At 49.4% G+C, this 15,406-nt stretch overlaps 1 protein-coding gene across 1 annotated transcript; it reads right to left on the bottom strand.

Moving 5' to 3' along the window:
• Positions 1 to 2,609: 2,609 nt before the first annotated feature.
• SHH (sonic hedgehog signaling molecule) lies at positions 2,610 to 12,856 on the bottom strand (the record flags this gene model as incomplete). Its single annotated transcript, XM_080339115.1, has 3 exons — positions 2,610 to 3,893; positions 7,517 to 7,778; positions 12,548 to 12,856. 3 exons carry the CDS (start codon positions 12,854 to 12,856, stop codon positions 3,187 to 3,189), a joined length of 1,278 nt encoding a protein of 425 aa, XP_080195241.1. The 3' UTR covers positions 2,610 to 3,186.
• Positions 12,857 to 15,406: the final 2,550 nt, after the last annotated feature.

The raw sequence follows: 15,406 nt of genomic DNA, 5'->3' as shown, positions 1-15,406 counted from the left end.
AAGGAAATGTAATAAATATACGGTGAGAAGGAGGCATATAATCACTAGACATACGTGTGATGGAGAACACAGCATGGCATTTCTTTGCTTGACAAAACAGGTTGGTCCTAGTAAAAGACAGCATCTCAGCTTCTCTCACACCACAAAGCTCTGAGCTCATCTTGGCCTTTCTGTGAAGATTAAACTCAGCGATGTCTGATATGGTCCCCATTAGGGCACGTACCCTACCCTAACACAAGCTCGGGCTCCGGTCTAATGGCTCTTATTCATCTCAATTACTATTTAGACTGAAGCCCCCAAGCCAACAGCTTAAAATTTGATCACTGCCATGCCTAAACACCTCCAGTGCCTGACCTCTGGAGAAGGAGGCTCTGACATGGTTGGTTTTTGACCATAAATGCTCTAAAAAATGCCAGCTGCCCTTCAAAGACCGAGGTAAGAGAGCTCAGATGCCGAGGCACGGCTGTACAAAGGCTGAACTCTTACAGCAGAGAATAATTTGTTCTGCAATCACATTTTTACATGCCGCAAAACAGATGCATTTGCAGTCCCCAATGCACCAGCAGACCCCAAAGACACAGAGGTGGCAGAGTCCGAGCCGGGTGGGCAGAGGCTCCCTGGCACCCACTGGACAGTTCACATTCCCCCACGATGCCCCACAGCTGATGACCATTGAGGTGGCTCAATTCCCATCCCAGTGGTCTACATGGGCACTGCAGCACACCAGCAGTCTCAGCGAAGTCTCATCACCCTGTCCATGACTGAGCTCCATAGGACGGAGGTGGTCCTGGACTAGAAGCTGCTGGGAAGGAGAGACCACATCCATCTGTTAGGGATTGACATGGGGGTGCTCATACCCGGAGCTCAGCCACCAACTCCTGACACTGCTCTGGAGGCTCCCAGGCTTTGAGTGTGGAAGACCATGGTCTATGCTCTCTGAAGGTGGCCCCAGGCAGGGACATCCTGAGAAGCCACCTGGAGCTGCCGTCCATCCCAGCAGAGGACGTGGCTGCATCTCTGGAGCAAAAGGCTGCCTGATGGATGAACATCCTAGACTGGTGAGTAATGAAAACCGAAGAAAAAGTGAGAAGACATTCAAGGAAAGCTCCCTTTCGACATGGTCCTGTCACAGATGCGCACACACACGCACACACAATGTTTTGCAAAATTTTTAAAGGGATCCTGAAAACCCTTCGGGGAGGAGCACCCAGTGCAGCAGAACCTCACTCATCAGCACCCGACGAGGACAAACACCTCGGCAGGGCTTGGAGCTGGGAACGGGTGGGAGATGCAGCACTAGCCCCACCACGCGTCTCCTGAAACACATCTCCAAGACGTTCACTCATCGATGGCTCAGGATGGACTCTGAGCTAAGGAACATCTCTCAGAATAAATGAACACATTTTTATCCTTTTTTGATTGTTTGTTTTGCAAAGGATGTTTTGTTCTTCTCTTGGTGGTCCCAAGCCCCACATCTTTACTCAGGCAAGGTGGCCAGCTCATTCTTCCAGCATCAGCCACACAAATCCTGGATAATTCACCAAAGTCAATGTCACTCCTCCAGATTTCCATCTTCCAGGCACTCAAATAAAAGCCAATTAAAATCCTGGCACCACTGAGAGGTGAAGGCAGCTGCTTGCCTTCAGATTTACATGCTTCAAAGGGTAAACTTAACACCCTCAGAAATAAATTTTAAGAGATATCTGTGGTCTCCAGACTGGACCAGGAGGTGGACACAAAGCTGGGGAGAACATCACCTGAGAGTGGACGAGGAGCTGGAGCTCCCGTGAAGGGAAACCACGTGTCCTGGTCGCTTGTGCAAATAAGTGAGGTTCTACTGTTAGTACAAGAGATTCCAGGTTACGCACGGATGTGATGGATTCATTTCCTTAATTAAAGTACCAGAATTAAAAGGTATCAGCAACACATCAAAATAAAATATCGGGCACTCCTTTAGGCATCATGTTTCCTAAACCAACAAGCAAAACCAAAACAAAACAAAAAAATGGGATGCACCAGGAACTCTTAGTTATTATATACTAACCAGACTGTGCATGGCACATTTTATTTCTATAAAACTATTAAAACTATTACAAAATATTCAAAAAATACATTTTAGTAAATTTACAGCAGTTATTTCTCAATTTATTAATGCAAAACATCCTTTTCTCCCCTCTGTACAAACTACCGTCTCCATCGTCACAGAATTGCCGCCATGTGCGCTTTTTAAAAAATATTATTTTCTAATAAATTTTTTGAAGTTAAAAATAACAAAGTTTCTTACGGTTTTTGCAAATAAAACGTTTGTGTAACAGTCTTGACTTCCATGAACGTGGCCAAATGGTGTTTTTACAAAGCAAAGCATGGAAAACAATACAGGAAATGACGTTACATTTGAAACTATTTAAATTAAAATAATATATTCTCATATTTTACACTATTTCAAAAAACGAAATGTGATTCAGTTAAGTATTGATCTCTCAAAAAAATCTAATTTACAATTCTGTGTATAAAAATATAATTTACGGACCCCCATGAAGTTTGTCTTTTTTGTGTGTTTCTTTGCTTGGTTTTTAGACTTGCTGAAATGAAGGAGCAATGTAATGGAGAGATGGGAAAGTACAGAATTTTGCTTTCTGAAAGTCAGGACACACATGACATGTAGAAAAATAGACTCTGCGCAGTTTTGCTTGGCCTCACAAAATAATTTTTTCCCCTGTGAGTACAGTTCACATGATAATAAATTATCAAAGAAACTATTTAAGGCTCTTGAAGGTCCGGTTCATATCTTTTAAAACATCTATTCAAAATACCAAAGAAATAAATATCCAGGAGAGGAGGAAAAAAAAATAAAACAATGAACAAAACAAAGGAACAAATAAAAATATATATATATTTATAAACTAAACAGAACAGAACTTCCTGGGGTCTTTGTTTCCCTTAAAGTCTACTTTGGACTGTCCTACTTAATTATTATTATTTTATTATTATTATTTTTTAAGTCTTAATCCGTGCTTTCTTTTAAAAATATGGGGTTTTTTTCCTTTTTTTTTCTTTTAGGTTTTTCTTTTCTTTTTTTTTCTTTTAGGTTTTTCTTTCTTTTCCATTTATTCCTCCTTTCTCTCTCTCTGGGTCTCTGTCTCTCCCTCAGCGGTTGGCGGGCAGCCGGGATGGCTCAGGATGCTCTCAGCTGGATGGTACCACCATGCCCAGCGGGTGCAGAGAGTCACTATCCAGCACCCAGCTGCCGATGCGGTAGAGGAGGCGAGAGTACCAGTGGATGCCAGGGGTGGTGGGGGCACCCACCAGGGTCCCCCCGCCGGAGGGGCACAGGGCGTCCAGCATCCCCTGGAGCAGGCGGAAGGGAGCGAAGGCCCAATGTGCCCAGCTGTGCTCCTCGATGACGGCGTAGCAAGAAGCAAGCACCCGGTTGATGAGGATGGTGCCCTGGGCGGTGAGGGGAGCGTAGGCCCCCGAATCCTCCTCCTGCAGCGAGACGCTGTGCACGGCTGCCGGCAGGAGCTGCCGCCCGCCCTCGCCCAACACATAGACCTGCTGGCCCGGCCGGACGCGGCTGGCGAAGAGCGCCTGGCTGCTGGGGGTCCCCTCCTGCGACTCGTTGTGTTGGGGGGCCACGAAGAGAAGGTGGGCGGCCGTCAGCAGCAGCCGGGCCCGGGGTTGCCGCGTCTCAATGGCATAGAAGAGCTTGTGGGAGCCGTCCTCCCGGTCGAGGAAGGTGAGGAAGTCGCTGTAGAGCAACCGTCCCTCCGCGTCGGCTGCCAGCACGCGGTCCCCGGGGCTCAGGTCCTTCACCAGCTTGGTGCCACCGTGCTCCAGGTGCACCGTGGCTGAGCCAGGGAAGCAGCCTCCCGATTTGGCCGCCACTGAGTTTTCTGTGCAAGAAGAAAGGCACAGGGGGGTTAGACAGGGCACCCACCGGGCTGGGGCATGGGGGTACAGGGGCATGGGTACATGTGCCACTTCTCCAGCTGCCCTGACCTGCCCAAGAAGCATGGGTGCAGGATGCAGCCTCATTTCCCACCAAAATTTCTCCATTGTCATCTATCAACTTGCCCTGTTTGTACTCGGGTCAAATGAGAGTCTCCCTCCTGCCAGATTTGAGCTGGTGCATCTCCCTTTGCGTTAGGAGTTACAGGGATCCCATGTCTCATTATGGAAATGGGCCAAAATATTTCCCCTGAAAAAGCTGTTCCAGAACCAATTTAGTCTAGAAGAGCTTCCCACTTGGATACTGTTTTCCCTGTGCCTGACACCTGATATCAGATAACTTGCAGGCTTTCCAAGCCGAGTGAGTTTGCTGGAATAAGGTTTTTCCTCCTCTATGTGAGCATCCATGCTCTCAATGCTCAAGGTCGCCATGCTGCTCTTACTCAAGGATCCCATCTAGGGCAGCAAAGAGCAAGGGGAGACTTTGGCTTGAAGAGCACACGGACTTGCACATCACCCCACTGGAAAGCAAGAGCCCAGATTTCCTGAGCCCTCCCCTCCATCGGCCTGTGTGTGACCCCATGCTGCCCCCCAGCCCTCTCTGCCCTTCTCCTCAATATAACAGCTGCTGGGGCCCATGTCGTCCTCTATAACAAGCCTGTCTGGCACTTCCACTTCTCTGGTTCATTTCTCTTTCAGAAAAAACAATCAAAGAAACAAACAAACTAACAAAAATCTCTTTGATCCCTTCCATCCCACTGGAAGGAAAATGCTGTTCTCCATCCTGGGGCACATGGTCCCTGGGCAACCCCACACCTGTTCCAGACCCAAGCACATCCCTCCTTCACCTCCTTCAGCTTTCACGGTTACTCAGAGTTTAGCTACTAAATGCTGTTGTCACTGTTGTTGTTTTCCAGTGTTCCCACAAGGAATAATTGCAGGTTTAAATAAAGCAGAAATAGCAATGAAACTTGGAGTCTCTCTTGCAAATCCCTTTCTGGAAGCTCAGTCACGTGCAGGGCAGTGGGAGAGGAGCTCTGCCCTGTTCCAGGCTGGTCTCTGACTTAACCAAGGGATGCTGAGATGTTCCTAAAAGCTCTGATTTTCTATAGATTGGGTTGTAGCCAATGTCACGGTATGTCACAGAAAAAAAGTGTCTTTGCTACAGCTATTGACATTCTTCATCCCTCCCTTGCCTGGTTTCTCTCAGTTGCTCCCTATATCAGTTGAAAGTCCTGGTGATTTATTTCCTAAAAGTGGTCAGATTTTATATTTTGCCTCTGCGGCTGCTACTGAAGCTCTCAGGATTTAAATAAACCCACGGAGTGTCTCCTAATGACTTTCTCAGGAAGGACAGGAAGGGCAAAAATTAGACTGTTATTGATTTGCTAACGACTTTATCACTTCTCCTTCAGAAATGAAGTAGTGAGATCTCCAAGGCCTCTTCAGGGAGGACATGGCAACAAACAAGCTATGTGCTTTATGTGGAGCCCTCTGCTAGCAAGCTACACCTTCCTACAAGCCGGCGGTAAAGGTCTGGCTTGAGCTTTGTTTGCATATTCAGGGACTTGATGAATAGATCTAGTAGTGTAGCAGCTCTACAAACATGCCAGTGAATTGGCAGAGGTGTGAAAATCCGCTGCTTTGAGCAGTGCTTGTTTGGGTTCTCTAATTAAAATCCAATAAAGGATCAGCATTGTCATTCTGATTCATGTAATAAATGCAGACACTCTTGGAAGAGAGGACACTTCCATTTTTTTCCCAGCTTCTTCCCCCCCTTTTCTCCCCCTCCCTATTTGTTCAGGTGCAGAAACCCTATGTGCCAATTCACACACATACTCTCCAAAAAACCCAGGACCTTCCAAGCACTATTTGCACAGCAGAGCCACTTTTCCAAGGCACTCAAGATGTGTATTTGAATTTTAAATGTAGAAGCTTGCTCTAAATACTTTCTGTAGCGCATTATCAATGTCCCTTTTACCACCCCTGCCTCTCCCTCCTCTGTCCTGGTTACAATAATTCAGGCCTTGGGGGAACTCTTCTTTGCATTCCAGTCTCTGGGATCATACTTTTTGCAAACAGAGATCTAGATAAAGAATCTTCCTGCCTGGTATTATGGGGTTTAATCTTCTCATAAGATGCTCTCTCATGAAATGAGGTTTGGACAGTTTGAAATCAGGCTGAGCGGGTGGAATTCAAGCCTGCTCCCTTGCAGCCCATCTAGTACAGTCACACGACCCTGCCTGACACCCTCCAAATATCGCCCCCAAGTCCGTGTGTGCCGAATCTCAATGAGCAGCTTGGGGTTACTCCTCTCCTATGAAATACCCATAGGGGTGGATTAAGGGGTGCACTTGGGCTGAGGTCACCACACACCACAATTGGACACCTTACACTCTAAAGCCCATCTTCACTATTGAAAGGGATGTTTCATATCACCAGAGGGCTGATAGCTTTGCAGGGCCTCTTTTTGGCTAGGAAGGAGTGGGGAGCTGAACAAAAGCAATAGCAGTCTCTCAGGACAAAGCCTGAGTGGGCCAGGAGAGGTGCTACCCCGGCTCAGCCCCTGGGGAGCTTTGGGCTGGAGCTGGGGGATAAGCCCCTTTTGCAGACAGGCATGGCGAGGCCAGGCTGGTTTCCCTGCCGAGGGGCTGCTTATTTAGAAGCAAACGGCTATATTTAAATAAAGCCCATTATTTTATTTTGCAACCAAGTGTTTCTTGACACTTCCATCGGGCTGCTGAGCTAGAGGATGCTGTTAAAAGGCACTTGAGCTGCCATACGGCGGGGCGGAGGGAGGCGGCGGGGGGTGGGCTGGCACTTGCCAACCGTTTTGCTCCCCAAAGTAGTGCCAAGTGTCAAAAAATGAACTCGGCGAGTCGGCGATTTCTCGCAGGCTGTTCCCGGGTTGAGACAGTGTGTGGCGTTGTAAGCACAGGGGAGGGAACAATATTATACGTACGTGTATCCCTATCTGGGAATTTCCTAGAGGCTGCCGCTGAAGGAGGCAGGGGACCACGTTACTTATTTATTTTCCTGGCCGGCTCCCACTCGGAGATTAGCGATCGCGAGTAAGGCGTGCAGCCAGCGCGGCGGCTGGAGACGGCCACTAGTGTTTGTGTTGAACATGCTCTTGGGATGGGGAAAGCATCAAATCCTTCGAGGGGAGCAGAAGGGTGTGTGGCTGCGGCGCAGCGCTCCTGGGAAGGCTGGGCAAGCAAATCACCCAAATAAAACGCTGCCAAAAAAAAATGCTGCAGCTGGCTGGGATTTTTCTTGTTGTTTTCCCCCTTCTTTTCCTCCCTTTTCCTTACTTTCCCCCTCCCCGCGCTGGCGGGGTCGTTAAGAGGCGGGGGGGAGGCAGGCTGCCCCCTCAGGGGGCTCTGCTCCGCATCCGCGGGCAGCCCCGACGGGGCTGACGGGAACCCTGCGGGGCCGCGGAGGAGGGAGCTCAGGGGGCAACAGACAGGGCGGAGAAGGCTTGGGGGGAGCTGAGCCGTGTCCCGGGGGTGTCCCCTCCCCCCCCCCCATCCCGATGTGTCCTCTCTGAACAGTCTCCCCGCCTTACCTGCTTTGACGGAACAGTGGATGTGCGCCTTGGACTCGTAGTAGACCCAGTCGAAGCCGGCCTCGACGGCCAGGCGGGCCAGCATGCCGTACTTGCTGCGGTCCCGGTCCGAAGTGGTGATGTCCACGGCGCGGCCCTCGTAGTGCAGGGACTCCTCGGAGTGGTGACCATCCTCGTCCCAGCCCTCGGTCACTCGCAGCTTCACCCCGGGCCACTGGTTCATCACCGAGATCGCCAGGGCGTTCAGCTTGTCCTTGCAGCGCTGCGAGGATACGGGCACATGGGGAAAGGCCCATTGCTGGGGGTGCTGCAGCCAGGGGTAGCCCCCCCTTCACCCTCCTTCCCCCCCAGGGAGGCATCCTGCCTTCCTTGCCCAGGCAAATCGGTGTTAGTGGTGTGTGTCCCCCGCCCCTTGCCCCGAACAGCGATGGGCCGAGCCAGGGCTGAGCAACCTCTCCTCCGTGCCAGGGAGGGACGGGGAGGCAGGTGAGGAGGCGAGTGAAACTTGGGGACCAGAGAGGAAGAGGGGGTGAAACACCACGAAGACCAACCGGGACAGAGCCACCCCCTCCCCCAGCACCTGCCGCAGGGGCAGGGGGACCCCCCGGCCCCATCGCTGGCGCTGGGGTGTGTGTCAGTTCAAAGCCACCTGCACGGAGCAAATTCCTGCCGCTAAGTGCCCTGTCCCCTTCCCGAGAGCAAAGTTTTTGCCGAGAACAAACACTCGCCGTATATCTTGGAGTCACGGATTCCCCCCCGGAATGTCTCTCCGGGTCTTTTCAGCTTAATTCTGTGTTGAAAGGGGTCTCAATACATGTTAACAGCCTTTATGTGCGGGAGGGAGGGGTGGTTTGAGTTTGGTTTTGTGGTGGTTTTTGTTTTGTTTTTTTTTTCTCTCTTCTCCCATCACTCATTAGAGCCCTCAAAGCAGCATGGGCTGGGAGCATTCCCTCCGCTTCAAACATACATCGGCGCTCACCTACAAAGCCGAACAAATCCATACAATAATATAGCTCTTAGTGGGAAGATGAAAAGCAAGGGAGGGCCAAGAAGGGAAGTTAAGTGAAGCCGGGATGCTATTCAAGCTAAGAGACCCTTTGTGTGGAGTGAAACGTTTTCCAGCTCCTTGTGGGAAGCACTAGAGGGTTTTCCATCACCCCTCCGGAGCCGCCGGCCTTCCCCGGGGCTGAACCGGGCCCGGCAGGACCGGGGGGCCTGCGGGGACCGAGCAAATAATGGGGAAAGGATGGGAAGGAGGGAGGTGAAGAGTGGCTACAGCCCTTCATGGAAGGGGGGCGATTTCTACATGAAATCCTCAAAGTTTGGGGGGGATTCCTATTTTAGCCAAGAGGGAGAACAGACGTGCCAGCCGCAGAGGTAAAGGACTCTCAGCCTCCTCGAAATAGGAAATCAGCACCGAAAGCATTGAAAAGCACTTGGCCGAAGGTATAGGGTTGGAAACACACACGTTGCCAACTCTTTTCCACCCTTTTTGAGAGGAAAATAACTCGTGAATATACACGATGTGGCTCATTCGATGTAAATATCTATGCGGATTAAAGCCACAGCGGGATGCAGTAAGCTGCTCTTCCCTCACTTTTGCTGGCCTGACTGGGATGCTTGGCCTTCTGCAGCACCACTCTCCCCAGTTTGCTCCCAGCATGCCAAGTAACAGACCTCAAAGGCCTCCTTCACTGCTCCCAGAAAGGTAAAGCCTCTCCATTTTTCCCGACGGCGGTACTTTTAAGGGACGCAACAACGTTACTCAAGAAGAAACTTTGCGTGTGTCTATGAACAACCATAAAAAGCAATTCCACCAACACACGGGTCCCTGAGAGATATAAAACGCAATCGTGAGCTCACTTTGTACTCTCTGGCCTACCGTTTTATGGAAAGCGCCGGGTGTTTGGTTTTCGGCACTGTTCCCAGCAGCAAAGCCCAGCAGCACAAGGAAGTTGATTTATTTTTTCCTCCCCTGGCCCTCGCACACCTGAGAGGATGGATACGCTCCTCCATTGATTTACAGGGGGAAGAGGGCGAAGGATCAAACGTCTCGGCTACTGATAAGGCGACAGACGTGCGCGACACGGCGATGTCCCGTCCCGGGCGCCGAAGGACGGGCAGCGGTGCGGGCAGCGCCCAGGGGCTCTTTGCTGCTCCGGCCCTGCCACCATCAGCTCCCGGCTTCAGGCGAAATAAAGAAGAAGAAACGACCTCCTAAAGGACTTCCCTCTCTTTTATACTGCCTGAGCTGGATTGTGAGAGTCAAAAGCCGTGAAGCCCAGACTATTTATTAATTCATTGGGTCGTGTGCCACAAATCAAGCCCAATTCTGTTCAGCCACCGTGAAGCTCAGCAGGGCTGCCTCCACTGACGCTTTGTGTGGAGGCAAAGTTGTTCAACAAGCCCTCTCCTGCCAGCTCCTAATCTCTTCACAAATGAATTGCTTGAAGGAAACACTTAACAGGTACCTGTCAGTGTAAACAACCTGGTGGGCTTCCTAAATGCCAAGTTGATCTCTAAATTCCTCACATCACGCCCCAGTTGTGTGCCTGCATTACCCGAGATTGCCATTTTATTTCATACAAATTCCAGCTTTATCATACTGACCTGGCCTCCTTATCTCTCCCCCGGATCCAGCCAATGGCTGGGGTGGGGGGGAGGGAGAGGAGGAAGGGGAGAACCTTCAGCAAACTGCTGTTGTCACCTGCAAAGTTGAGAACCTGACTTACCTACCTCTGTTTGCGTTTTTTCCCCCCTTCTGGAGTTAATATTAACTAGCGGCTAATGCATTCGGCAACTATTCGGCAAGTTTAACGATACTGCTCAGGGAAGATCTCTCCATGGTTGAAGGGCTCGCAAAGCAGGGCTTTAAAAGCTGGGATTTAACTAGAGGTTGCTGGCTCAGGGAGGGAAGGACGGAAAACCAAGGCAGGGAGGCCGGCGGCAGGTCGGCACCTCGGGGCGCTGCGAACCCGGTCATGCACTGGGGAGGGTAGGCAAGGGCAGCCCCTCCGCCCCCTCCCCAGCCCCACTCCGTTTCCCCACTCCTTTCCTCGCCGAGGGGTGCCGGAGCCCGGCTCGGTCCCCCACCTCACTCCCCTCTTCGCCGCCGGGTACCCGGCCTTGCGGCCTCCACGTCTCCGCTGCCCTCAGCCCACCTCCCTCCTTTGTGTCTAAGGCACAGCAATAAGCACTGAAGGAGAAAAAAAAAAAAAAAAAGAAAAAAAGAAAAGTATTTGTTTTCGTTTCGTTCGTCTGAGGGAAGTTGACAGAAGGTCAGGAGTTCAGATGCTGCCAGCTAATGCAGCGAGAGCTGCCAGCCGCGTAGCCGGCGCGGCGTGCCCCGAGAGAGAGCCACGGGGCCGGGGTCAGCCCGCACACCGCCCCGGCCCGCAGCCCACCTCTCCGGCAGGCTCCCCGCTGCCCCCCTCGCCCCGCTCCGCCGCGCACACGCACCGGCGCAGCCGCGCAGGGAGGGATGCGCCGAGCCCCGCCGGGAGCCTGTCTCCCGTGGAGCCGCCGCCGCCGCCGGGCTGCGGAGGGAAGGGCGAAACCCGAGCCGCCGCGATCGATACGCGAGGGGAGTAAGTGGAGCTGAAAATGCGAGAGATGCGGCTGACTCGCCGCACGCCTCGCACCGGCGGCAGCCAGGGCGGAGGAACCGCGGGTGCGCAAGAAGGGCGCTGAGCGGGCCGCGCCCCGGAGGGGACCCACAGCCGCTCCGCAGCGCTCCGCATCCCTGCGCGGGGCAGCGGCGGGCGGGCAGAGGCGCGCCGCCGCGCTCGGAGGTACGGTGCGATTTAAGGTGGTCGGGAGGAGATGGTGGCGGCCGCCGGTCCCTCGCCACGGGAGACCTGGCAAACGTGCGGAAAATCAGGCCGAGGAACCGGGAGAGTTTGGGAAATTCCACCCCTCACCCCCTTACCCCACGTCCACTCCCCGCCTAGTCCTTCCAGGCGAGTCCTGTTCTAGCACTGAAGGTGGGGCTTAAATGTATTAATATTAAAAAAGCGCTGTTGACCTATATTTGGAGGAAACCCATTGCCAGTGTCTAGATTGCATGTAGTTTCAGAAACTCCGGGATTGGCAGAGCAATTGACTTCACCGAGCTCTCTGTTGAGCATGAATAATAATTATGAGGTGACTCTCGGAGAGGTTCTGTCTCTCTCGCTTTCTTTCTTTCTTTCTTTCTTTCTTTTTTTTTGCATAAAATGGTTCCGCAATCTGATTCCACCCGAGATCCAATATTTACCCAGTTGTAAACCTTGTGCCATCAGATTTTTTAAAACAGAAGGTGATGCAATGCCGATAAGTTGCAAGTCCCTCCCCTATGGAAGTACCAGAGCATTGGTGGCGAGCATCCTTAAAGAAATATCAATATATTTACGCTCTGATGGGCACAATTGCAAATGATGGTATTGCAATACGAGCTATATAATACGGAATCAGGGGAGGAATGGTCGATCCGGCTTCAGCTGCCTTTTGTGAGTGCACGACAGCATGCTTACTAAATTTAGAATATGCTCGCGAGGAAAAATAATAATAATAATGAATTCTAAAATGAAATTAAGAAAAAAAATAAATAAATCATGGAAAAAAAAAATCAAGTCAGCAGGCGTAGCAACCGAGGACTGCGTTTGTAATAATGAGTGAGTGGCCTGGCGGTCACTATACACTTGGGGTCCTCTGAGCTGTATGCAATTCGTTTGATCAAAGTGCATCCTTGGGGACAAATGCAAACAGCAATCTCCAACCAAGTTACAGGGAACGCCATGGCACAGTAATGACTGAAAGTATCACACAGATTCCCCCACCAAATATCTACATAGCTCAAGCTCCAGCCCCTGCTAACTTGTCTGGATAGATGGTATTTACATTCAATGGGGGAAACTAGCCGAGTTTGGAGGGGCGGGGGAAGGAGGGGGAGAGGGAAAGGGGGGGGCTTTCAAAAATACTAAGACAGATGCGTCCTTTAGGATTGCTCAGAGAGGTTAACAAACACAAATACAGGTATCTCTGTGGCTCTACCTGAGTCATCAGTCTGTCAGCTCCCGTGTTCTCTTCATCCTTAAAAATAATGTCAGGGTTGTAATTTGGGGTTAGTTCTTTAAATCTCTCGGAGTTTCTTGTGATCTTCCCTTCATATCTTCCACTGGCCCCTAAGGTCTTCTCTGCCACATTGGGAATAAACTGCTTATAGGCTAAAGGGGTCAGCTTTTTGGGGTGTCTCCTTTTTCCAATGCCCCTGCCTGGTCCACAAGTCAGCCCAGAGGAGACTAAAAGAGCGCAGATGAAGCCCACCAAGAGAATTCTTGTCAACAGCAGCATTTCGTCCATTGAATCCAATTACTTCAAAGCTCTCTGTGCCTATCCCTGGCTGTCTCTCTACAGCTCTCTCTCCTCCTATGTCCTTGTCTGCTTTCTGAATCGTTATACTATCCACCGATCCCTAGCAAGACAGGTGCTGGAATGGCAGGCGTGAGGTCGCTGATAACGGAACACATCGGAGTTTGGTCGGGAGACAGCAATCGAGAGACAAAAAAAGGGTCTGATTTTAATGGTAGCAAAGCAAGACGCTTGTGAGAGGAGTCTGCCTTTAGTTCTATATTATAGCTGCCAGGGCCGAGAGCTGATTGGCCAAGGCGAGACAAGCTTGTCTTCTGATGTTTTAACCCTCAAAAAGGCAACAAATTCTTGAAAGATTTTTTTTTTTCCTTTTACCTGAAGGGCTTGGAGCAGAGAGGGGTGGAGATCGCGCTTTCTTGGGATAACATCAATTACACGCTGTTGTTTCTTTCTTTTTTTTTTTCAAAAACTTTCTTGGCAGAATGGTACATTTGTCAGCAAGAGGAACAGATGCCTCTGTGAAAGAGGCAAAAATTAATAAATAAGATTAGCAGGCTGCCTCAGTGCACGTCAATTTTCTAAGGGCAGTTGCAGTTAAATAAAATGCCGAATTATCGGGGAGCCGGGCAAATAGAAACGTATTGGGGAAATACTAAAGCCCGAAGGGGGGAATAATGCCATGTAAGAGCGCACCCACCTAAGTGGCTTTGTAACAGGTTTCTTCCCCCTGAAAAGGGAGATTGCTCTCCCTCCTAAGACATACATTTTTAAACACAGTCGCCTTTTAGCTGATAAATGACTACTTTAAAGGCACAAACAAGTAAGTCTCATGTGAGGCAGCAGTTACATGAAGTTAGCGTGTCTGACTTCTGTGGCACACAACTGCAATATGAAGAGAACAAAATGGCACTTAAAAAAAAATATTAAAGTAAAACCAAGAGTATAACCCAGTCTAAAATAATATTGTATCTTCAGAAGTGCATGGAAAGTCAACTGATTAAAAATAGATGGTCTCCTGAGCACGCTGGGGCTGTATTCTTTGTTTCTTAGGTCGAAGTCGAAGAGGAGCGATTTAGACTCTTACACCTCCTTGCGGGGTGTCATTAAGTTTTTAAGAAAAGCATAGTGTTGAAAGCATCCGCAAACACAATTAACAGCGATCGATCCAAGCAAAGTGAATGGCAAGGGGATAAGTTTAATGTTAAATTAATTGTTATCTCATGCAGCGTGGCAACTGATGTCTTTATCCCGATCTCCAAAAGCTACTAATCAGACAAAGGTGTTGAGAGACGAGCAAAATTGCAGAGATGGGGCTGATAGAGCAGGTTAGGCAGAAAAGCAGAGTCCCATATGAACAAACACTTCTCTGCCTGTAAAGAGCTCAACTGCTTTTGCTCCTAAGAAGAGAAAATTTGTCCTAGGATCTAGAAACTTTCAGGAGTTTTTGAGGAGTTCTTAAAAATATCAAGACGGCACACTGAAGTCATTCAAAGTCCACTCTCTCAGAGAGAAAAAAATCCACTTTATTTATATATTTCTTCCTTTTTATTTTATTTTATTTTTTTTTTTTTTAAAAAAAAGCTCTTTGGGGTAAGCAATTATATAGGAGTTTTCCGGTCCGTGACATCGAGCTGAGTCGTAATCAACTGAAGCCACGTGAAAATGCACTTTAAAATTAGTTTTTGAGTGGTAAGAGTTCTATATCCGTAAACGGTAACAAGCGGGGCAGAGCGGACTTTGAAGGGACAAAGTGGTCTTTTTACTTAAACTTTAGGAAAAAAAGCCGAAAAAAGTGATCCGAAGCTCTCACACCGACTCTAACTGGTGCTTTTCTCTCTTTTTTAGGCTATACTTTTCTTCTGTTATGTCCATTTCTTTGAAGAGTTTCAATGAATCACTGATTTATCTTTCTCAACTTTAAATTTAGGAGTTTTGACTTGGGAATGGGTAAAAAGTTAGAAAGTCAGCAACTTGGCTTCTAGGGTTTTATCAACCAACTTAGTTGCAGAAACAAGTTGTAGAACAGCTAAATACCTGCTTCATGCTATTAAAAAACAAACTTCAGTTTTATCTCCCCGTCTGCGTGCATGTGAGAAGACAGATACAAGGAATATATAATTTATACAAAAGAGGGTATGTTCTTTTGATGTGGTTGCTTAAACAGCATGACTTGATATAACAGTTGATTAAACAGTGCCGAGGAATAAAAGCTATTCTTAATGGTGTGGGACACTGCAAATCTTTTATCACCCCTCTTACCTTGTCCCCCTCCCCAGGGAAAGATGATCGATATCCCAGGCACTAGACGGGTGGACATCGCAATGAAGAAGTATAGAGAATAAGGATAAACTCCCTCATTATCAGATTGCCATATGTACAAAGCAGTCACCCAAAGATTAACAGGAAAGGAAACGCAAAGGAGGAATTAATTAAATGCAAGTAATAAATGCGCGGGGAAGGCGGGGGGGGGGTGAGGGGGGGGGCGGGGGGGCAAAGGGAGAAATCAAGAAAAGTTGTAACTGTGGGAAGCTCGAAATCACC

The sequence above is a fragment of the Nesoenas mayeri genome, assembly GCF_963082525.1.
Source record: "Nesoenas mayeri genome assembly, chromosome: 2".
NCBI lineage: Eukaryota > Metazoa > Chordata > Aves > Columbiformes > Columbidae > Nesoenas > Nesoenas mayeri.
Note: the sequence above shows the minus strand (reverse complement) of the source record. Positions and strands in the feature narration are given on the sequence as shown.